The following is a 23,297-nucleotide window of genomic DNA, read 5'->3' as shown; positions in this document are numbered from 1 at the left end:
TCTCGCCATTTCTGAGTCTAAATTGGAAGCCAAAGTTGACCAACTTGATATATTATGTCTTTATCTTTCTACTATCCAGGTGAGAGGCATTATTTATGATCCAGAATGCACTCGGAGGCGTAAAAGCAGCTCCCCAGCCGCTGATTTTAATACATCCAGCACAAGCTGTCTGCTTTAGCGCTTATAATAATAATACTAATACTTGGTTAATATTCAACTCACGAAATGTAAATGGAGTATTGTTGACGCTTTTTGGATATTTTTTTTAGAGGGAGTTATGGGCAGAACAGAGGACCTCCCATTGACTCCATTAGAAGCAGACTTTTTTTTACGTTTATTTGCGAGTTAGAATGCATTAAAAAAAATCACATCCGTCGTCGCTCTATTTAGCTGCATTGCTAACCACCTAGAACAAGCCGATTATTACAAGTTAGAATGCAAAAAAAATGAGAGACAATGGGCTACAATAATCAAATTTATGCGTTCTGGTGTCATTTATTATTTTTAAAGGGCGGTATTTTTTTCCGCAATATTTGGAGGGTAAAAAAAATACAAATATTAGACACATCGTCTGCTACTTTTAGAATTGTATTTTATGGAAAAAAATATGGCTGACTGGTAGATGTTTGTTTTTTTCGCAGTAGTGCAAAGTAGTGCATAGAAAAACGCTACAGGTAAGAGCATGTTAACATGGATGTGCAGTAATTGAAAGTTTCTGTTGTGGTGATGCCTCGTATAGTACAAGCAAAATTTTCATTTAAATAAGGCAGTCTTCACCACTTTTCAATTGCACACGCAGTCTTAGTAGATTGCACGCAACATGCCCACTAATAGTACACACTTTTTTTTTAGCTTGCACACGCTGTTTATTGCAATGTATTCATATATGTATATATGTATGTATGTATGTGTACAGTATATATATGTTAATATATGTATATATATTTTAATATATGTATATATGTTCATATATATATATATATTTTTGTACAGTGTCTATGTATATATGTATATATATGAATATATTTATATGTATAAACGTTTCAATTCATTCACGCATATCTCCTTCCTCAACTATGATGATGGAGCAAATGAAGTGCATACTGAACATAATAGTGGACATAGATGACAAACCTGTGTATAGATAGAAATACATAGGACGGGTCACCAGGTCGTCTCAGGAGGCAATAGGCAATCTGGCTTTCAGTGGCATCCAGTAGTTAAAAGAACTAACAACCAAAACAGGAAAAACAGTAATTTGGTGAAACAAAATAAAAGCATAAAACAGAAAATATTGACAGACACAGAATAAACCAATCAAAAGTCTAAACTGTCATGTCGAATGTGACTGTACCTTTTGCGTTCAAACACTTAAATACAGTTTTTGAGACATATAACTCCAGTTTATGGCCTAATTAAATTTTATAAAGCCAACATTATATTATAATATTATTAGCAATAGAATGTTTGAGCTAGATTTGTATTTTCATATGATTTGGAGCTCTTAGAAAACATATACTGTTTGTTTAATGTATGGAACTGTGTGCTGTCGTGTATTTTTCTGTTAGTATGATGCAGTAAAAATGGGCATATTTCATGGATTGGTTGCTAATAGTGATTAATCATGATTAATTCATGAGATTTTAATCATTGGACAGCCCTGTGTTTTTATTAATAAAAATGGATCTGATTGTTGTTTTAGGGGTTTTTGCTACTTCAACTCTGTAGCCATCGCTGCCAAACTGCTGCAGCAGAGACTCAACATTACCAGGATCCTCATCGTTGACTGGGTAATCAGAAGAACTTTTATTGCAAACTTGTACGTTGTCTCACGTTGTGAGATAACTTCCACTTGCGGACAGGATTCTTCAGTCTGAATTAAGCTCATTATTTAAGAAATGTTCATTGTTTGTCATTCAGGATGTTCACCATGGGAACGGCACCCAACAGGCTTTCTACGATGACCCCAACGTTCTTTACATGTCTATTCATCGCTATGACGATGGCAATTTCTTCCCTGGTAGTGGCGCACCTGAGGAGGTAAGTTGTGTTTGTTTTGTTCAAAGAACAATGCACTGGTGTGATAATCAAAATGAAAGCTGTTTTTCTTTTTTGTCCTGTCCAGCTACTCAGGCAAATCATATAGTTGATGTAGATGCCCATATCGGCTGTACAGATTTACTTTACAAAAGAGAAGTGGAGGATACTTATCTTGTTGCCTTATTTGTATTTGACTTTATTAAATGGATTTATATTATTATTTGGTGCAGCCGGGCCGGAGCAGGAGGGGATAGAAAGAGGAAAAAAGGAAGACAGAGGGGGAAATTGTGGGGACAAGAGGGGGATAAGACAGAGAGACAACAACAACAGCAAACACAACCATAACAACAACAACAACAGAACAACATCAGCAAATAGGATATGTACAAAAATGATGGTAAAAGTGATAGCAAAGAAGCAGTTAGTGAAATAAATAATAATACAGAAATGACAATGAACATTATTACACTACAAATGGAGCAATACAAATACCAATACAAATAGCTCTATTGGTAATGAATAATAACAATAATTACCTGTACTATCAACAATACAATTGTTTCAAATGCAACAATACATTAATGTAATGATAACTTGAAATACAAAAGAAAGCAGATAAATGGAGAGAAAGAAGGAGAAGCTAGCTGTATTAACCTTGTAGATTGTTATAGTATCAAAAGGTTAAGCTTTGTCAGTGTGCCATGTGTTACCCAGTTTCCCCTAGGGCAACAACATTAATATATGTTTGATGAAACGTGATTATATGCATGAGTGTATGTATGTATATGTACTTGTATATGTACAGTATGTGTATATGTATGTTTGTACAGTGAATGTATATGTACAGTATGTGTACATGTATGTTTGTACAGTGAATGTATATGTACAGTATGTGTATATGTATGTTTGTACAGTGAATGTATATGCACAGTATATGTATATGTATGTTTGTACAGTGAATGTATATGCACAGTATACTGTATGTATATGTATGTTTGTACAGTGAATGTATATGCACAGTATGTGTATATGTATGTTTGTACAGTGAATGTATATGCACAGTATACTGTATGTATATGTATGTTTGTACAGTGAATGTATATGCACAGTATGTGTATATGTATGTTTGTACAGTGAATGTATATGTACAGTATGTGTACATGTATGTTTGTACAGTGAATGTATATGTACAGTATGTGTATATGTATGTTTGTACAGTGAATGTATATGTACAGTATGTGTACATGTATGTTTGTACAGTGAATGTATATGTACAGTATGTGTATATGTATGTTTGTACAGTGAATGTATATGCACAGTATATGTATATGTATGTTTGTACAGTGAATGTATATGCACAGTATACTGTATGTATATGTATGTTTGTACAGTGAATGTATATGCACAGTATGTGTATATGTATGTTTGTACAGTGAATGTATATGCACAGTATACTGTATGTATATGTATGTTTGTACAGTGAATGTATATGCACAGTATGTGTATATGTATGTTTGTACAGTGAATGTATATGCACAGTATACTGTATGTATATGTATGTTTGTACAGTGAATGTATATGCACAGTATGTGTATATGTATGTTTGTACAGTGAATGTATATGCACAGTATACTGTATGTATATGTATGTTTGTACAGTGAATGTATATGCACAGTATACTGTATGTATATGTATGTTTGTACAGTGAATGTATATGCACAGTATGTGTACATGTATGTTTGTACAGTGAATGTGCGTGTGGATGTACGAACTTTTGAGTGTGTAGGTATGTACTGTATTTGTGTATGTATGTGTGAGCGTATGTACTGTATGTATATATGTATGAATAATTGTGTGTATGCAAGTATGTATGTGTATTTGTATGTACAATATATTTGACTCCCAGTATGTGCGGGAGCCAGAGTACGGCCCCAGCCACCCATTGAGCCAAATGAAAGCTTTTTTTTAATGAGATATGTCGCCTTCAGGTAGGAAGTGGCCTTGGAGTCGGGTTCAACGTCAATGTCGCCTTCACTGGAGGCCTGGACCCACCCATGGGAGATGCCGAGTACCTGGCTGCCTTCAGGTATTAAATGGACCCTGGAAGACAAACAAATGGTGTTTGGAAAATAATGGCATCTATTTTTTTTATATTATCCTATTTTCCTCCACTCCTTTTTTTAGATCAGTGGTGTTGCCGATTGCCAATGAGTTTGCCCCGGACATTGTGCTTGTGTCCTCTGGCTTCGATGCCGTGGAAGGACACCCTCCACCACTGGGAGGCTACACTCTGACGTCCAAATGTGCGTACAATACTGTGTAGCGTGCTCTGCACTCGTCAGCACAGGTAGTTAACAGTAGTTTACCCTCAAGGTTTGGGATTTCTGACCCGCCAACTGATGAGCCTTGCTGGAGGCAGGTTAGTCCTGGCACTAGAGGGGGGTCATGACCTCACTGCCATCTGCGACGCTTCCGAGGCATGTGTGGCTGCGATGCTTGGACAGGAGGTGAGCATCTGAATGATAATTGTAAAGTAATTACTCAAAAATTCATTTGACGTTTTCCATTTTAAAGAAATCTCATTGCTATTTTAACAACACAAGCCTAAGGGGAAACCTGTGCAAAGGCATCATTACTTCATCCTGCAGTAAAATGTAGAAGCACTAGAAAATTACGAGGAGAAGGCATTTGTGTGTAAATGTTCAGATTTAAGAGGGTGTTTATTTTGAGTAAACATACTGCATGTATACTGTACATTTCTGGCCCCTGTTAACCGTAAAAACTAGGGCTGCGAATCTTTGGGTGTCCCACGATTCGATTCAATATCGATTCTTGGGGTCACGATTCGATTATAAATCGATTTTTTTCGATTCAACGCGATTTTCGATTCAAAAACGATATTTTTCCGATTCAAAACAATTCTCTATTCATTGAATACATAGGATTTCAGCAGGACATGCAAGCAGAGTAGTAGATTTTTGTAAAAAGCTTTTATAATTGTAAGGGACAATGTTTTATCAACTGATTGCAATAATTAAAATTTGTTTTAACTATTAAATGAACCAAAAATATGACTTATTTTATCTTTGTGAAAATATTGGACACAGTGTGTTGTCAAGCTTATGAGATGGGATGCGAGTGTAAGCCACTGTGACACTATTGTTCTTTTTTTTTAAACATTTTTTTATGAATGTCTAATGATAATGTCAATGAGGGATTTTTAATCACTGCTATGTTGAAATTGTTACTAATATTCATACTGTTGTTGATAATATTCTTTTTTTTTCACTACTTTTGGATTGTTCTGTGTCGTGTTTGTGTCTCCTCTCAATTGCTCTGTTTATTGCTGTTCTGAGTGTTGCTGGGTCAGGTTTGGTTTTGTAATTGGATTGCATTGTTATGGTATTGCTGTGTATTGTTTTGTTGGATTGTTTTGTTGGAATCGATTTTTGAAAAATGAGAATCAATACTGAATCGCGATTTGAATTCGAATAGATTTTTTCCCACACCCCTAGTAAAAACGTTTTGTAACAACCAGCAAGGAGGCGTTTGCAACCTTTTATTTCTTGCTGAAGCAATTTATTTTTGCTCAATTCACATTCACAACACATTAACTAAGCATCAATGTATTATGTTTCTTCTCATAAAACATTAATTGAGTATAAACAAGCTAAATAAAATGGGACTCAGTTCATTGTTAGCAGCTGTGCGGCACTGATGGGTCGCTTCATTTACTCATCTTAAATCTGTAAGAAGCTGAACAAGACAGTACTCTCGCCCCCTGGTGGAAAATTTGGAAATGCAGGGTGTAATACGTCTGTGTTCACACTTTTGTGTGTGCAGTTGGATCCACTGGCCAAGGCCGTCCTGGAGCAGAGACCCAACCCTAATGCTGTTCGCTCCCTAGAGAAAGTTCTGGAGACGCACTGTAAGTTACACCAGCCTGCATCTTGTCAGTCTTTGTATCTTCTTTTTGTGCATACAAATCCTTTATTTATTGAATCAAAGATACTGAAATTCCACGACATAGTGAATTTGCAAACAGCTAAAAATATACACAAAGCAAACTATAATCTGCTACCCAAAAATGTACAACAATTCTTCTCAAAAAAAGAGGAGAAATATAATCTTAGAGAAAAATGTAATTTAAAACATTTGTCTGCACGTACAACACTTAAGACCTTCAGTATATCAGTATGTGGAATTAAATTATGGAATGGATTAAAGGCCTACTGAAATGATTTTTTTTAATTTAAACAGGGATAGCAGATCCATTCTATGTGTCATACTTGATCATTTCGCGATATTGCCATATTTTGCTGAAAGGATTTGGTAGAGAGCAACGACGATAAAGGTTGCAACTTTTGGTCACTGATAAAAAAAAGCCTTGCCTGTACCGGAAGTAGCGTGACGTCACCGGAGGAAGGACTCCTCACATTTTCCCATTGTTTACAATGCACCGAGAGAGATTCGGACCGAGAAAGCGACGATTACTCCATTAATTTGAGCCAGGATGAAAGATTTGTGGATGAGGAATGTGAGAGTGAAGGACTAGAGTGCAGTGCAGGACGTATCTTTTTTCGCTCTGACCGTGGGACCCATTACCTCCCTGCTTGGCACTCAGCATCAAGGGTTTGAATTGGGGGTTAAATCACCAAAATGATTCCCGGGCGCGGCACCGCTGCTGCCCACTGCTGCCCACTGCTCCCCTCACCTCCCAGGGGGTGAACAAGGGGATGGGTCAAATGCAGAGGACAAATTTCACCACACCTAGTGTGTGTGTGACAATCATTGGTACTTTAACTTTAACTTTAACTTAGGTACAAGGGTTCATTGGATTCCACACTTTCTCCTTTTTCTATTGTGGATCACGGATTTGTATTTTAAACCACCTCGGATACTATATCCTCTTGAAAATGAGAGTCGAGAACGCGAAATGGACATTCACAGTGACTTTTATCTCCACGACAATACATCGGCGAAGCACTTTAGCTACGGAGCTAAAGTGATAGCATCGGGCTTAACTGCAGATAGAAACAAAAGAAATAAACCCTTGACTGGACGGATAGACAGAAAATCAACAATACTATTAAACCACGGACATGTAACTACACGGTTAATGCTTTCCAGCTTGGCGAAGCTTAGCAATGCTGTTGCTAACGACGCCATTGAAGCTAACTTAGCTACGGAACCTCGACAGAGCTATGCTAAAAACATTAGCTCTGCACCTACGCCAGCCAGCCCTCATCTGCTCATCAACGCCTGTGCTCACCTGCGTTCCAGCGATCGACGGAAGGACGAAGGACTTCACCCGATCATCCGTGCGGTCGGCGGCTAGCGTCGGCTACCGCGTCTGCTATCCAAGTCAAAGTCCTCCTGGTTGTGTTGCTACAGCCAGCCGCTAATACACCGATCCCACCTACAGCTTTCTTCTTTGCAGTCTTCATTGTCCATTAAACAAATTGCAAAAGATTCACCAACACAGATTTCCAGAATACTGTGGAATTTTGAGATGAAAACAGAGCTTTTTTGTATTGGATTCAATGGGGTACCAATACTTCCGTTTAACTAGTGACGTCACGCGCATACGTCATATATAGACGTTTTCAACCGGAAGTTTAGCGGGAAATTTAAAATTGCACTTTATAAGTTAACCCGGCCGTATTGGCATGTGTTGCAATGTTAAGATTTCATCATTGATATATAGACTATCAGACTGCGTGGTCAGTAGTAGTGGGCCTTTAAGCAAAGCAATCAAACAATGTACTAATATGATCCACTTCAAGAAACTCTTCAAACTTGAAGTGTTTATAAAGTACAAAGAAGAAGAACCATGATAAACATTCTGAATTTATTTCATCCATCCATTCATTTTCTAGATAATCTTACTCATCTCACCATATGAAATATGACTTACTTCACCAATTATTATATATTTATTTATTTTTATTGTGATTACTTATGGAGTATATTGTGAATAAATTGAGAACAGGAAGTGAACAAAAGTTTTAGCAACTGTTATGTAAAAGAAAAGGGGTCGGATTAAATAAACTCTGCTTCTTCCTACTCCTTTTTGAACATGTTGAAAAGAGAAACTACAAATTGTGATGTATCATGTTGTATGCTTGCATGTTCGAAATAAACTCAAACTCTTTGTCTTCTCAACTCCACTGCTTTGATTTCACCCCTTTTCTTAGGTAAGTACTGGTGTTCAGTGCATCGCCATTCACCACTGCTGGGCCTTTCCCATTTAGAGGCGAAGTGCGGAGATTCAGAGGAAGCAGAGGCTGTCAGCGCCATGGCTTCGCTATCTGTAGCCAACACAAGCGCTATGGATCACAGGTAACGCACCTTCACTGTGGACACAGCAGTGGAGCAAGAACTTGTATTAGGACTGTCAAAAATAACGCATTAACATTGGTACTTAATTTATTTCATTATTTAGGGTAAAATGTTGCCGTATTTAGCGCATTAGAAAAAGCTACACCTCTTTGTTATGATGACTGACTGACGCATACAGTACAGGCAAGATGGAGCAAACTGAGGTCTTATGGGTGGATAACAATGATGCAGTCAACAGTCGACAAACAAAAAGTGATTTGGAAAGACTGATCATTCACCCTGTCTCTTGCGAATTTAAAGTTATGAACGCCGTAATGATGATCCCCAACGCAGACTGCCGCATTTGTTAAAAGCTGTCTCTCGATCAAAGTGTAATGGTTTGATTTCAAACAAATTCAAGCATTAATTCAAGTTTTTTAGTGCATCTAGATGTACTTGTTAAGTAACGACTACAATTCATTCAGGCAATTTTTGACAGTCGTACCTCAACTTACGATCTTAAGCTTTATACCTGCATTATCCTTTCCATCCTTTGTTGCTGAGCTACTGTGTGGAACAATTTCCCTTGTGGATCAATAAAGTTTGTCTAAGTCTAATTGGTCCTGTGACAAAGGGACAGAGCTCTTAACTCAAACTCTTTGTATCTCAAATCACCATCTCTAATTGAAATTAATTGAAATCAGTTTAATCGGTTTTTGACCTCCTCCCCTTACTAAAACAAGACATCTTTATTTTGTAACATGCCTTTAAAAAACAACTTAGAAAACATTACAATAGGATGTACTACTAAGAACTACAGTAGTTTTATAAACGAATGTATTAATAATGTGCAGCATTTATCTTGGGAGAGCGGACTTCTATGGTATGTCTTTCCAGCTGCTTCTCCAACAAACACACCGTCAGCCGCTTTTCTATATTTTCATGGATAAATGTTTGCCCTTTAGATATTATTTTAACATCCTTGGCTGGCATTAGTCTCATTCTGCTTCAGTACGGTGCAGATTAGCAGCGGTAGGCTCGAATTGCTTCGCAGAGTTGGCAACACGCTCATTCATGTTTTCAATGATTTTTTATTTTTTTATTCAATGACTATCATTCACTTTATAATTTCCGCACGAGCCTTCACATTGACTTTCTTCCTTCCCATGGTTGAAAAAAACTAAGTTATGCCCATCTCTAGCTATAAACTAATGCTGACGTGTAAGACCTGATGTTTTTTGCAAATCTTACGGCGTTCACTGTGGTGGAGATGCTTGTAACTACATTTTTTTGCTTGTAACTTAAAGGTGAATTTCACTTTTTGGGGAATTGTGTCTTATCTTTCACCATCCTTATGTGAGACAAGCACACCAATGTTTATCTTTTTTATGCATTCCAACTGGTAAATTAAAAGTTCACAAAAGTCAGATAACAATGTAGCCAATGAGAGTTGCTCTATTCTTAAATAAATGCTGTCAGTATATATGTAATTTAGTGAACGGCACATTGATAACATTTAATACTTACATATTTAGTATACAGCGGCGTAATAATTTCACAGACGCATCACAGCGTTTGCTTTTCCATTCAACCTCAACTACTACTAATAATGCAGACTTCATGAGAGCCATCAAATACTGTTTTGTGACAAATGATCTACAACCCTATCTTTTTGAGTACAAATATACGCAGGATGAGTTCCAAGTTTTAGGAGCTGTGTGCGAAACAGATTCAGCTCTAGTGAAACACTAAGCCTCATGTAGCATTATTGCTAAGTGCTAAACAACAAATGCAAACTACGGACATAATAAAATGATCACTTACTGTACATATTCTGCTCTCACTGAAATGCTGACTTATGGAATGTTTATATATTTTTGTTTAGATGAATAAATAACTATAATCCACCCAGATTTAAAAAAAAAAAAAAAAAAAAAAAAAAAAAAAAAGAAGGGGGTTTCAAGCAAGCGTTTTTTTGTGTCTTTTTCGCCATCTCCGGGTTTAAATTGACTGTCAAAGTTTACCAACTTCTCGGTTTATGGCCACAACCTTCTACTATCCAGGTAAGATGCAGGATGTTTAATAGTGAATTAACTTTCACCAGTTTAGAGGCAATGCAGCAGCTCACCGGCTTAATATGTCAACACTGTAGCTGCATAAGCTAGTTAGGGCTCTGTGATAACAGCGTGGCTAAAAAATAGTTTGTCTGCGTTAGCGCTTATAATAAAAATATCGCTAATACGTGGTTAATATTCACGTCACAAGATGTAAATGGAGTATTGTTGGCGGTTGTAGGATGGTTTTACAGGGCTTTATTGGCACAATAGAGTACTCCCATTAGCTGCATTACCTCATACTTGCTGTTTATTACAAATTAGAATGCATTAAAAAAAGAAAAACATGAATTCTTGTCTTTTTAATTTTCCTGAGGGAACTCTCCTGAAGGAATCAATAAAGTACTATCTATCTATCTATCTATCTATCTATCTATCTATCTATCTATCTATCTATCTATCTATCTATCTATCTATCTATCTATCTATCTATCTATCTATCTATCTATCTATCTATCTATCTATCTATCTATCTACATAGGGATTGTGAATGATAAGCAAAATTCCCCCCCCAAAAAACAGTTCTCTTTTAAAGCATAACAATTAGCAAATACACAGCTCTTATCTCAAAATTAGAGATGTCCGATAATGGCTTTTTTGCCGATATCCGATATTGTCCAACTCTTAATTACCGATTCCGATATCAACCGATACCGATATATACAGTTGTGGAATTAACACATCATTATGCCTAATTTTGTTGTGGTGCCCCACTGGATGCATTAAGCAAAGTAACAAGGTTTTCCAAAATAAGAGAACAACTTCAACTCAAGTTATGGAAAAAAGTGCCAACATGGCACTGCCATATTTATTATTGAAGTCACAAAGTGCATTATTTTTTTTAACATGCCTCAAAACAGCAACTTGAAATTTGGGACATGCTCTCCCTGAGATAATCCTGATACCCACTACAACTATGGGAAATACTATACTTTGACTTTCACAAAGTGCTTTTTTTTTTTTTTAAATTTTAAACATGCCTCCAAACAACAGCTACAAAAACAATGAAGGCACACAGCTTCAGTCCAGCGTATACCAGAGTAATAAAGTAAACAATAACATAGTCCTCCTTTAGTAGACTGTCTGTCATACTGTATAACAGGAAATTATAAACTGGGTTCAATCTGCCCTGCTCTAACGTATTTGTCTGAGTAACACAAATGTGCTGCAAGCGAGTGGTGAGTGCTTGAAGTGGCCTACCAGTCAGCCAGAGCTTCTTAAATGCTGCGTTGAGACAGGGCAGCTACGCTCACTGCAAGCTGCTTTCAGTGTTTGCTATTCATCCATCTTCCGCTTGTATTCATCGTGTATCTCCTTATGATTCTTGAAGAGGTGGGAGATCAAATTGCTCGTATTAAAGGAAGACGTCTTGGTTCCTCCTTGCATAACCAACTTTTTGCAGTCATTGCAAATTACCAGTTTTTTATCCGTCAGACACACTTTAAAATAATCCCAAACTGTAGACATGGTGTCGTTAGTCAGTCACCGAGCTAGCTCGCTTGTTAGCCACGGCTACAGCACCGGCAACAACACACTCTTGCTGTTGTTATGCTACGCTCGCGGCGGTTTGATGAGGTCATCAAGCGTCGCCTGTAAACCCCTCATGCTGCAGTCGGCAACTCCTGTGTTGTGTGTGAGAGAGGGGAGAGCGGAGGAGCTGCTGACTGGAAGACGTAACTGTTCTGTACTGTTCCCTACGTCCGTGTTTTACCGGATATGTACCGCTCCTTACAGCAGCGTTTTAAAAAGTCATTACCGTATTTTTCGGAGTATAAATCGCTCCGGAGTATAAGTCGCACCGGCCGAAAATGCATAATAAAGAAGGAAAAAAACATATATAAGTCGCACTGGAGTATAAGTCGCATTTTTTGGGGACATTTATTTGATAAAACCCAACACCAAGAATAGACATTTGAAAGGCAATTTAAAATAAATAAAGAATAGTGAACAACAGGCTGAATAAGTGTACGTTATATGAGGCATAAATAACCAACTGAGAACGTGCCTGGTATGTTAACGTAACATATTATGGTAAGAGTCATTCAAATAACTATAACATATAGAACATGCTATACGTTTACCAAACAATCTGTCACTCCTAATCGCTAAATCCCATGAAATCTTATACGTCTAGTCTCTTACGTGAATGAGCTAAATAATGTTATTTGATATTTCACAATAATGTGTTAATAATTTCACACATAAGTCGCTCCTGAGTATAAGTCGCTCCCCCGGCCAAACTATGAAAAAAACTGCGACTTATAGTCTGAAAAATAAGGTAATTTTACTTTTTGAAACCGATACCGATAATTTCCAATATTACATTTTAAAGCATTTATCGGCCGATAATATCGGCCGGCCAATATTATCGGACATCTCTACTCAAAATACTCTTAAAATAATAAAGGTAAGTTAAGGTTAAAGTTAAAGTACCACTGATAGTCACACACACACTAGGTGTGGTGAAATTACCCTCTGCATTTGACCCATCCGCTTGTTCCACCCCCTGGGAGGTGAGGGGAGCAGTGAGCAGCAGCGGTGGCCGCGCTTTGGAATCATTTTGGTGATTTAACCCCCAAATCCAACACTGTATTTTCCACACAAATAAGAGCAATGGATGATATGGCCCAATTGAATTGTGCAGGATGAAAGTGTGGCTCTCTTTGTTTTACTCTTCTTGCTGTACTGTGTTTTAAAAATCTAAATAATGTTCTTAAAATACCTGCATATTTATATTTTATATCTTAATTCGGTTAGTACAATACATTGACAATTGGCATATTTCTGGCACGGTTTCTTTCTTTCTTTTAGTTTATTTCGAACATGAACCCACTTACAGCATAATACATCACACAATTTCATATCATTTCACTATACATCATGTCCGAAAAGGAGTAGCAAGAAGCAAAGCTTATTTAATCCTACCCCTTTCCCACTTCAGAGCGTTTACAATTTTATATAATCATTTACTGACTTTTTTATATAATAAAATAACATCTGTGAATTAGTATACACAACAGTTTTGTAGTATATAATTAATTAATTCAGTCATTATTAACATACTGAGAAGAAGAATATCTTACTTTCAATAAGGTTGAAAGTATTTTTCATAATTCTTCTTCTTTGTACTTTGTAAGCACTATTATTTTGAACAACCTCTTAAAGTGGATCATATCAGTACAATGTTTAACTTCAGTGTTTCCCACACATTCATTTATTTGAGGCGGCCTGCCACGAAAGAATTACGTCCGCCACAAATAAAATTTAATTTTTTAAATTTTTTTATTTTTATTTTTTATTTTTTTGGTCCTGTCCAGCTTCTCAGGCAAATCATATAGTTGATGTAAATGCCCATATAGGCTGTTCAGATTTACTTTACAAAAGAGAAGTGTAGGATACTTCTCTTGTTGCCTTATTTGTATTTGACCACTACTGTTTTCTGTTTATTTGTTACTGACTGTGGCAGGACACCTCTGCCTCTGTTTCACTTTATGTTGCTGGTAAATAATATGGTTGTAGTAGTAGGCTAAAGTTAAATTATTTAGTATGCACTAATTAAAGGGGCAGAGCTTTAAGAGACATTTTAGCTTTTATATTTTATAAGATATATTTTTTGTAAGAACCACAATTAATAAATATATTTCAGTGAATAACTTATTGTTCAAATCTGTATATAAATATGTACATAAAGTGTTGTAGTTATATTGTAAAATGGATGGATGGATGGATGGACGTTTAAAACAAAACTGTTATTATTAATTAGTAAGTATAAATTTTTTGAGTCTTTTTAGAGAAAATCATCATTGTAGTAAATTATGCAAATAACTCGATGATGTCATGGTGACCACGCCCATGGCCACGCCCCCACCGCCACAGGTATCTTGGCAGTTTATGGGAAACACTGAACTTCATTACTTAATCCATTCCATAATTTAATTCCACATACAGATATGCTAAAGGTTCTAAGTGTTGTACGTGCATACAAATGTTTTAAATTATTTTTTCCTCTAAGGTTATATTTCTCCTCTTTAGAGAAGAATTATAGTTTGCTTTGTACATCATTTTAGCTGTTTGCAATTTTACCAAATCACCAAACTTTAATATTTTTGACCTTATAAATAAAGGGTTTGTATGTTCTCTATATCCAACATTATGTATTATTCTAACTGATCTTTTTTGTAACACGGTTAACGAATATAGCACACATTTGTAGGTTTTTTCCCATATTTCTACACAATAACTCAGATATGGTAACACTAGAGAGCAATAGAGAATATGAAGTGATTTTTGTCCCAGGACGTATTTTGCTTTATTCATTATTGAAATGTTTTTTGTCACCTTGTATGTTTTATATATGAGATTTCCAGTTAATTTGATCATCTATTAATACTCCCAAGGATCTTGTTTCTTTTACCCTTTCAATGTCTACTCCGTCTATTTGTATTTGTGTATGATGCTTTTTTCTACTGTTACCAAATAGCATTATTTTAGTTTTACTGAGATTCAAAGATAGTCTGTTTTTGTCAAACCATCTTTTTAATTTGTTCATTTCTTCTGTTATTATTTGTATTACCGTATTTCCTTGATTAGCCGCAGGGGCGCTAATTAATTTAAAACCTCCTGTCACTCCGGCGCTTACCAGAAGCCTGCGGGATGGCCAAGCATGCGCTAATTATTTTAAAACCTCTTCTCACTCCGGCGCTTACCTTATCATGAAAAGCCCATTTAATTAAAAAAAAAAACGTTAATATTATTCTCTTACCTTTAGGTATAAATGAGTCCATGCCAGCTCCTTTTGAAGAAAAGCATCGATATAGAAGTCTTCCTTATCTTTCTTCAGTTTTAAAAGTCTCTCTGTCTCGATGGAGATCTTCCTTTTAAGTATTACCTCCTGCTTCGATTGAAAGTCCAGTTTAGAAAACTGTTTTATTTTAGATATGTAATCCTCCATGGTAAAAGTCCAAGCGAACAATGGCTGCGCACTCTTGCTGCCGGTTGTCTTCTTCTGCTGCACGGGTCTTCTGCAGTACCAGCAGTTGCAAGAATGATCACTAGCGCCCTCTACCACCAGGAGGCGGGAGTCATTTAATGACTCATATTTGACCCTGCGGAAATGCCAAGCATGCGCTAATTATTTTGCGAAACGAGTTTGACTCGACTGTAATTCGAGGCATGCGGATACCATATTCCCGCCGCCAATTCAAGGAAATACGGTATCTTCGGTTGAAAATGATGATTACTCATGGTTAATTAATTTGTACTCTTTGTTAATCTGATTAAAAATGCCAATGTGTTTTTTCCCCCTCATCAGAGAGGAGGAGGAACCAATGGAAGAGGAGGAACCACTGTAACTGGCGGGAAACACAACGGTGTCAGCATTGACCTCTCCGGAGAAGACCTCTCTGAGAGTCTCGACTGATCCCCTCATTTAGTCCCTCCGACCTCGCGCACCACCTTGATTGGCGGAGGCAGAGGGGGTGGGCTCAGCCTCAAGAGTAGGGAGCCAATCAGGAGACAGAGGGCCGGACTACGAGGGTAAAAAATAACAAAAACATTGTTGCTTCACAGTCCTCGTGAGGAGACTTTTTTTTTTTTTTCTGTCAGTCTTTGCGCCCAATGTTGGCCTAGAGTGGCAGCAGTTGTTTGGGGTGGAAGCGAGGTCCGGCTAAGGTTCTCTGTGGAAACATAATGGTGCTTTACACAGCTGCCCTATGACGCCACACTGTACGAACACCAGGGACAGCGCACATCCCTGCTGTCAATCACAGCTCGGGGGGTTTTCCTTTCTCAACGACTCCCCCAAATAATTTACAATACGCGTTCACTGTGGACTTTTCGGTCGGGCCGCGCCGACTCGTACAAAGACTCGTTTTTGGTCAGAGGTTCTGAGAGGAGTGCCTTGGTGAGGGTCCGCTGGATTTCACGATTGTTCAGGAAAAGTTTGCCTTAAGATTTTCTTCTTCGGGAGGGACGAGAGCGAGGACAACAAAGCAAACAATCTTTCAGCATGTTTACTTGGAACGTGGCCACGCCTCTGGCTGCCACAGCCTCTCTTGAAGAGTCATTTTACTTTTTTGGATGGATCTATTTTTCTGTGGGGATGGACATGTTCTGTAAAGGTAGTTGCCAGCCTCAGTGGAAACACCCGTAGTTCAGTCAGCAACCGGTCTTAGCCTTATGTAGCTTCCCTTTAACCGATGGCTGTATAATAGTCACGGAAGGAGACGCCCCCCATTCGGAATGTGACGCAAAGAAAGCCAAAGCATGAATCTGCATCCAACAAACATTTTACGGCACACGAGGAAAAGGCGGAATTGAACAGACTCACCTTGCTGTGCTGGCAACTACCTACTTACTCCGAAAATCCAGTCTTGTATATAAAATTGAGTATATTTTGTGAGGCGCCACGGCGTCTTCATATCGATTTTTTCCAAGTGTCCACTTTCTTTTCAAACTTTTATTTCATTCATCATAGATTTGTTACGGTTTTTTTCATCCGATTTCTGGATAGTTACAGGGCTGCCATTCACATACTGTCACAGGATTCTTGTATTTATCAAAAGTAAAGAGCGCCTTTCTTTCTTTGTACGGCTCTCCATCGATTGTGTATTTATAACGTACTGTTTATAGAAGATTTGTATATGGAAATTTATATATGTACTCTTAACTAATGACAGCTATGATATTGTGAACGAAACACGGTATGGTGTTACTCCATGGACTTGGGGGAAAAAAACAGACAAGAAGCAGCATATTTAGCTCCTCATCGACTGCACTGTTTGGATATAAAGTCATCACACGGCACTGCTACAGACTTTTTTCCCTCACTCTGTTGCCTGAGCGGTAATCTTTCCTCTCGCGCAATGACGACGTGCACTTACCCTTACGTCGGCGACCTCGCCGCAAGCAGGTCCAAAGGCCGTTTTTATGTAGCGAGCCGTTCGATTATGTTGCTTCAGAAAAAGATCTGACATCAGTGGAGGGTTGGTTTCTTTGCAGGAATCATTAAGGCGTCAAAAAACCTGCGATAATCGACGTATTGCAAGACAATTTGTTTACACTACCTGTGTCAGAAGAGGAGGTTCCCTGCTTTAGTTACTTTGGGGTTAAATATCTATCATTTTTGCCCCGAACGTCATATCTACTAACACCTAGTGGCGACCATCACGCTTATTTTATTCTAAGTTGTCTTTTTATAAACTTGTAAAATGTACTTTTTTTTTTTTTAACAAAACATCTACCGTATTTTTCCGAGTATAAGTCGCACCGGCCGAAAATGCATAATAAAGAAGGAAAAAAACATATATAAGTCGCACTGGAGTATAAGTCGCATTTTTTGGGGAAATTTATTTGATAAAACTAGGGTTGCAACAACTAATCGATTAAAATCGATTATTAAAATAGTTGCCGATTAATTTAGTCATCGATTCGTTGGAGCTATGCGCATGCGCAGAGTTTTTTTTTGTTTGTTTTTTTAATTCTTTTTTTTTTTTTAGTTTTTAAAATAAACCTTTATTTTTAAACTGCAACATTTACAAACAGCTGAGAAACAATAATCAAAATAAGTATGGTGCCAGTATGCTGGTTTTTTTTCCAATAAAATACTGGATAGGATAGAAATGTAGTTTGTCTCTTTTATCCGATTATTAATCGATTAATCGAAGTAATAATCGACAGATTAATCGATTATCAAATTAATCGTTAGTTGCAGCCCTAGATAAAACCCAACACCAAGAATAGACATTTGAAAGGCAATTTAAAATAAATAAAGAATAGTGAACAACAGGCTGAATAAGTGTACGTTATATGACGCATACCGTATTTTTCGGACTATAAGTCGCTTCGGAGTATAAGTCGCACCGGCCGAAAATGCATAATAAAGAAGGAAAAAAACATATATAAGTCGCACTGGAGTATAAGTCGCATTTTTTGGGGAAATTTATTTGATCAAACTAGGGCTGCAACAACTAGTCGAGTAAAATCGATTATTAAAATAGTTGCCGATTAATTTAGTCATCGATTCGTTGGATCTATGCTATGCGCATGCGCAGAGGTTTTTTTTTGTTTGTTTTGTTTTATTAAAAAAAAAAAAAATTATTATTTTTTCTTTTTTTTAAATAAACCTTTATTTATAAACTGCAACATTTACAAACAGCTGAGAAACAATAATCAAAATAAGTATGGTGCCAGTATGCTGGGTTTTTTTTCCAATAAAATACTGGATAGGATAGAAATGTAGTTTGTCTCTTTTATCCGATTATTAATCGATTCATCGAAGTAATAATCGACAGATTAATCGATTATCAAATTAATCGTTAGTTGCAGCCCTAGATAAAACCCAACACCAAGAATAGACATTTGAAAGGCAATTTAAAATAAATAAAGAATAGTGAACAACAGGCTGAATAAGTGTACGTTATATGACGCATACCGTATTTTTCGGACTATAAGTCGCTTCGGAGTATAAGTCGCACCGGCCTAAAATGCATAATAAAGAAGGAAAAAAACATATATAAGTCGCACTGGAGTATAAGTCGCATTTTTTGGGGACATTTATTTGATAAAACTAGGGCTGCAACAACCAATCGAGTAAAATCGATTATTAAAATAGTTGCCGATTAATTTAGTCATCGATTCGTTGGATCTATGCTATGCGCATGCGCACAGGGTTTTTTTTGTTTGTTTTTTTTAATTTAAAAAAAATAAAAATAATTTTTTTTTATTTTTTTTAAATAAACCTTTATTTATAAACTGCAACATTTACAAACAGCTGAGAAACAATAATCAAAATAAGTATGGTGCCAGTATGCTGGGGTTTTTTTCCAATAAAATACTGGATAGGATAGAAATGTAGTTTGTCTCTTTTATCCGATTATTAATCGATTGATCGAAGTAATAATCGACAGATTAATCGATTATCAAATTAATCGTTAGTTGCAGCCCTAGATAAAACCCAACACCAAGAATAGACATTTGAAAGGCAATTTAAAATAAATAAAGAATAGTGAACAACAGGCTGAATAAGTGTACGTTATATGACGCATACCGTATTTTTCGGACTATAAGTCGCTTCGGAGTATAAGTCGCACCGGCCGAAAATGCATAATAAAGAAGGAAAAAAACATATATAAGTCGCACTGGAGTATAAGTCGATTTTTTGGGGAAATTTATTTGATAAAACTAGGGCTGCAACAACTAATCGAGTAAAATTGATTATTAAAATAGTTGCCGATTAATTTAGTCATCGATTCGTTGGATCTATGCTATGCGCATGCGCAGAGGTTTTTTTTTGTTTGTTTTTTTTAATTTAAAAAAAATTAAAATAATTTTTTTTTTTTTTTTTAAATAAACCTTTATTTATAAACTGCAACATTTACAAACAGCTGAGAAACAATAATCAAAATAAGTATGGTGCCAGTATGCTGTTTTTTTTCTCCAATAAAATACTGGATAGGATAGAAATATAGTTTGTCTCTTTTACCCGATTATTAATCGATTAATCGAAGTAATAATCGACAGATTAATTGATTATCAAATTAATCGTTAGTTGCAGCCCTAGATAAAACCCAACACCAAGAATAGACATTTGAAAGGCAATTTAAAATAAATAAAGAACAGTGAACAACAGGCTGAATAAGTGTACGTTATATGACGCATACCATATTTTTCGGACTATAAGTCGCTCCGGCCAAAAATGCATAATAAAGAAGGAAAAAAACATATATAAGTCGCACTGGAGTATAAGTCGCATTTTTTGGGGAAATTTATTTGATAAAACCCAACACCAAGAATAGACATTTGAAAGACAATTTAAAATAAATAAAGAATAGTGAACAACAGGCTGAATAAGTGTACGTTATATGAGGCATAAATAACCAACTGAGAACGTGCCTGGTATGTTAACGTAACATATTATGGTAATAGTCATTCAAATAACTATAACATATAGAACAGGGGTCCCCAAACTACGGCCCGCCAGCGTCCAAAATCAGGCCCGCGGGAAGTCCCAAGTATAAAAATAAATGTAAAAAATAAAATAAAATTCTGTCTTTTCTTATCCACTTTGTACCGCTTGCTACTCACAGTGTCTCCTAGCCGCTCAGGCAAATCATATTGTCTAAAAATGCATTTTCTCAACGATAACGTGACATCATCGCGCGCGCGGAAAGTGTGTTATATATATCTAATATATATATATATAATAAATATATATATATATATATATATACAGCCCAGCCCCTGGCCAAATTGTTTTAACCCAATGCGGCCCCTGAGTCTAAAAGTTTGGGGACCCCTGATATAGAACATGCTATACGTTTACCAAACAATCTGTCACTCCTAGTCGCTAAATCCCATGAAATCTTATACGTCTAGTCTCTTACGTGAATGAGCTAAATAATATTATTTGGTATTTTACCGGTAATGTGTTAATAATTTCACACATAAGTCGCTCCTGAGTATAAGTCGCACCCCCGGCCAAACTATGAAAAAAACTGCGACTTATAGTCCGGAAAATACGGTAAATAACCAACTGAGAACGTGCCTGGTATGTTAACGTAACATATTATGGTAAGAGTCATTCAAATAACTATAACATATAGAACATGCTATACGTTTACCAAACAATCTGTCACTCCTAATCGCTAAATCCCATGAAATCTTACACGTCTAGTCTCTTACGTGAATGAGATAAATAATATTATTTGATATTTTACGCTAACGTGTTAGTCATTTCACACATAAGTCGCTCCTTATAGTCCGAAAAATACGGTAGCTAAAACATTCCATTTGATTAATTTGGCTGTAAAAAAAAAAAAGAATCAGGTTATGTTATTGTTTTGTAGACATTCAATATCGCTTTCTTTTTTTTTTTAAATGTTTTATTTTAATGCCTGCTCGCACCAACTTTTAACTCTTTGCATGGTTTGTGAGTCAGCATGCTTGTCTGTGTAATAAAAATGTACTTGCACAACAGAGGAAGAAGAAAACAAAAAACCTCCTAGTAGTATTGCAGGACGGTTTTTTCTTCCTATCCAGCGTGCAAACATTTGAAAAGACTTTGTCCCAATGGCTCCGCTTGGGATCATTTGGTTCCGGTTCTTCTTGTTTCTGACAAGTGATTTTAGCACTTAGACTATGGATGGACTGTGTTTGCTCTGCCAAACCTCTGCTACATTCATAAAAGACTCTCCCAAAGAATGTTCCTCTTTCAAAGATGTTTCAAACAGGCACTGTTAACGCTGGAGAAATGCTGCGCTTTTAATGGAGAAAAGGTTCGGAGGAGGACATTTGATTGTCGTACCCACCTTGGCCAGTCCTACAAATAACCACTGTGGCTCCAGAGCAATCCTAGGTTTACATGTACATGAGAAATTCGTTTTTTTTTTGTTTGGTTTTTGTTTGTTTTTGTTCATGCTGTCTGTCTCTAACAATGGAAAATGTTATTTCTTGGGGACCTACGCTTTGGAAGTTTCATCTCTGACGTCTATAAAATATATTTCTGAAAAATACAAGGTTTTTTGTTTTCTTCCTGTTTGGGTGGAAAATTAGCTTTTTTTCCCCCTGAGGACTTGTGATGGGAACGTGACTTCTTCAGTCGTGGAATACGATTATCTGGCTGACCCCATCCTGAGAAGCAGCATCTTTTGCAAACTCTGTAACTTTAGGGCAGGGGTCACCAACGCGGTGCCCGTGGGCACCAGGTAGCCCGTAAGGACCAGATGAGTAGCCCGCTGGCCTGTTCTAAAAATAGCTCAAATAGCAGCACTTACCAGTGAGCTGCCTCTATTTTTTAAATTGTATTTATTTACTAGCAAGCTGGTCTCACTTTGCTCGACATTTTTAATTCTAAGAGAGACAAAACTCAAATAGAATGTGAAAATCCAAGAAAATATTTTAAGGACTTGGTCTTCACTTGTTTAAATAAATTCATTAATTTTTTTACTTTGCTTCTTATAACTTTCAGAAAGACAATTTTAGAGGAAAAAATACAACCTTAAAAATGATTTTAGGATTTTTAAACACATATACCTTTTTACCTTTTTAAATTCCTTCCTCTTCTTTCCTGAAAATTTAAATCAATGTTCAAGTAAAAAAAAAAAAATTTATTGTAAAGAATAATAAATAAATTTTAATTTAATTCTTCATTTTAGCTTCTGTTTTTTCGACGAAGAATATTTGTGAAATATTTCTTCAAACTTATTATTGATTAAAATTCTAAAAAATTATTCTGGCAAATCTAGAAAATCTGTAGAATCAAATTTAAATCTTATTTCAAAGTCTTTTGAATTTCTTTTAAAAATTTTGTTCTGGAAAATCTAGAAGAAATAATGATTTGTCTTTGTTAGAAATATAACTTGTTCCATCCATCCATCCATCCATTTTTTACCGCTTATTCTCTTAGGCTCCAGCGCCCCCGCGACCCCAATCTCAGCTACAATCGGGCGGAAAGCGGGGTACGCCCTGGACAAGTCGCCACCTCATCGCTTGGTCCAATTTGTTATATATTCTAACAAAGTGTAGATTGGATTTTAACCAATTTAAAACATGTCATCAAAATTCTAAAATTAATCTTAATCAGGAAAAATTACTAATGATGTTCCATAAATTATTTTTTTAATTTTTTCAAAAAGATTCGAATTAGCTAGTTTTTCTCTTCTTTTTTTCGGTTGAGTTTTGAATTTTAAAGAGTCGAAATTGAAGATAAACTATGTTTCAAAATTTAATAGTCATTTTTTTCGTGTTTTCTCCTCTTTTAAACCGTTCAATTAAGTGTAAACATCATTAATTATTAATAATAACAGAGTTAAAGGTAAATTGAGC

At 36.4% G+C, this 23,297-nt stretch overlaps 1 protein-coding gene across 4 annotated transcripts in view; it reads left to right on the top strand.

Moving 5' to 3' along the window:
* Positions 1-22,075, top strand: part of LOC133659245 (histone deacetylase 4-like) — a 128,996-nt gene extending 106,921 nt beyond the window's left edge. For all 4 annotated transcript variants that reach the window (XM_062062001.1, XM_062061994.1, XM_062061987.1 and 1 more), the window contains 8 exons: positions 1,703-1,790; positions 1,921-2,040; positions 4,029-4,126; positions 4,225-4,343; positions 4,414-4,547; positions 5,884-5,968; positions 8,238-8,382; positions 15,787-22,075. In XM_062062001.1, coding sequence (XP_061917985.1) covers positions 1,703-1,790; positions 1,921-2,040; positions 4,029-4,126; positions 4,225-4,343; positions 4,414-4,547; positions 5,884-5,968; positions 8,238-8,382; positions 15,787-15,826 — 829 coding nt within the window. In that variant the 3' untranslated portion in view covers positions 15,827-22,075. The remainder of the gene's footprint in view (positions 1-1,702; positions 1,791-1,920; positions 2,041-4,028; positions 4,127-4,224; positions 4,344-4,413; positions 4,548-5,883; positions 5,969-8,237; positions 8,383-15,786) is intronic.
* Positions 22,076-23,297: the final 1,222 nt, after the last annotated feature.

The sequence above is a fragment of the Entelurus aequoreus genome, linkage group LG01 (assembly GCF_033978785.1).
Source record: "Entelurus aequoreus isolate RoL-2023_Sb linkage group LG01, RoL_Eaeq_v1.1, whole genome shotgun sequence".
Lineage (NCBI taxonomy): Eukaryota > Metazoa > Chordata > Actinopteri > Syngnathiformes > Syngnathidae > Entelurus > Entelurus aequoreus.
The sequence above is the reverse complement of the archived record's forward strand: the minus strand, read 5'-3'. Positions and strand labels throughout refer to the sequence as shown.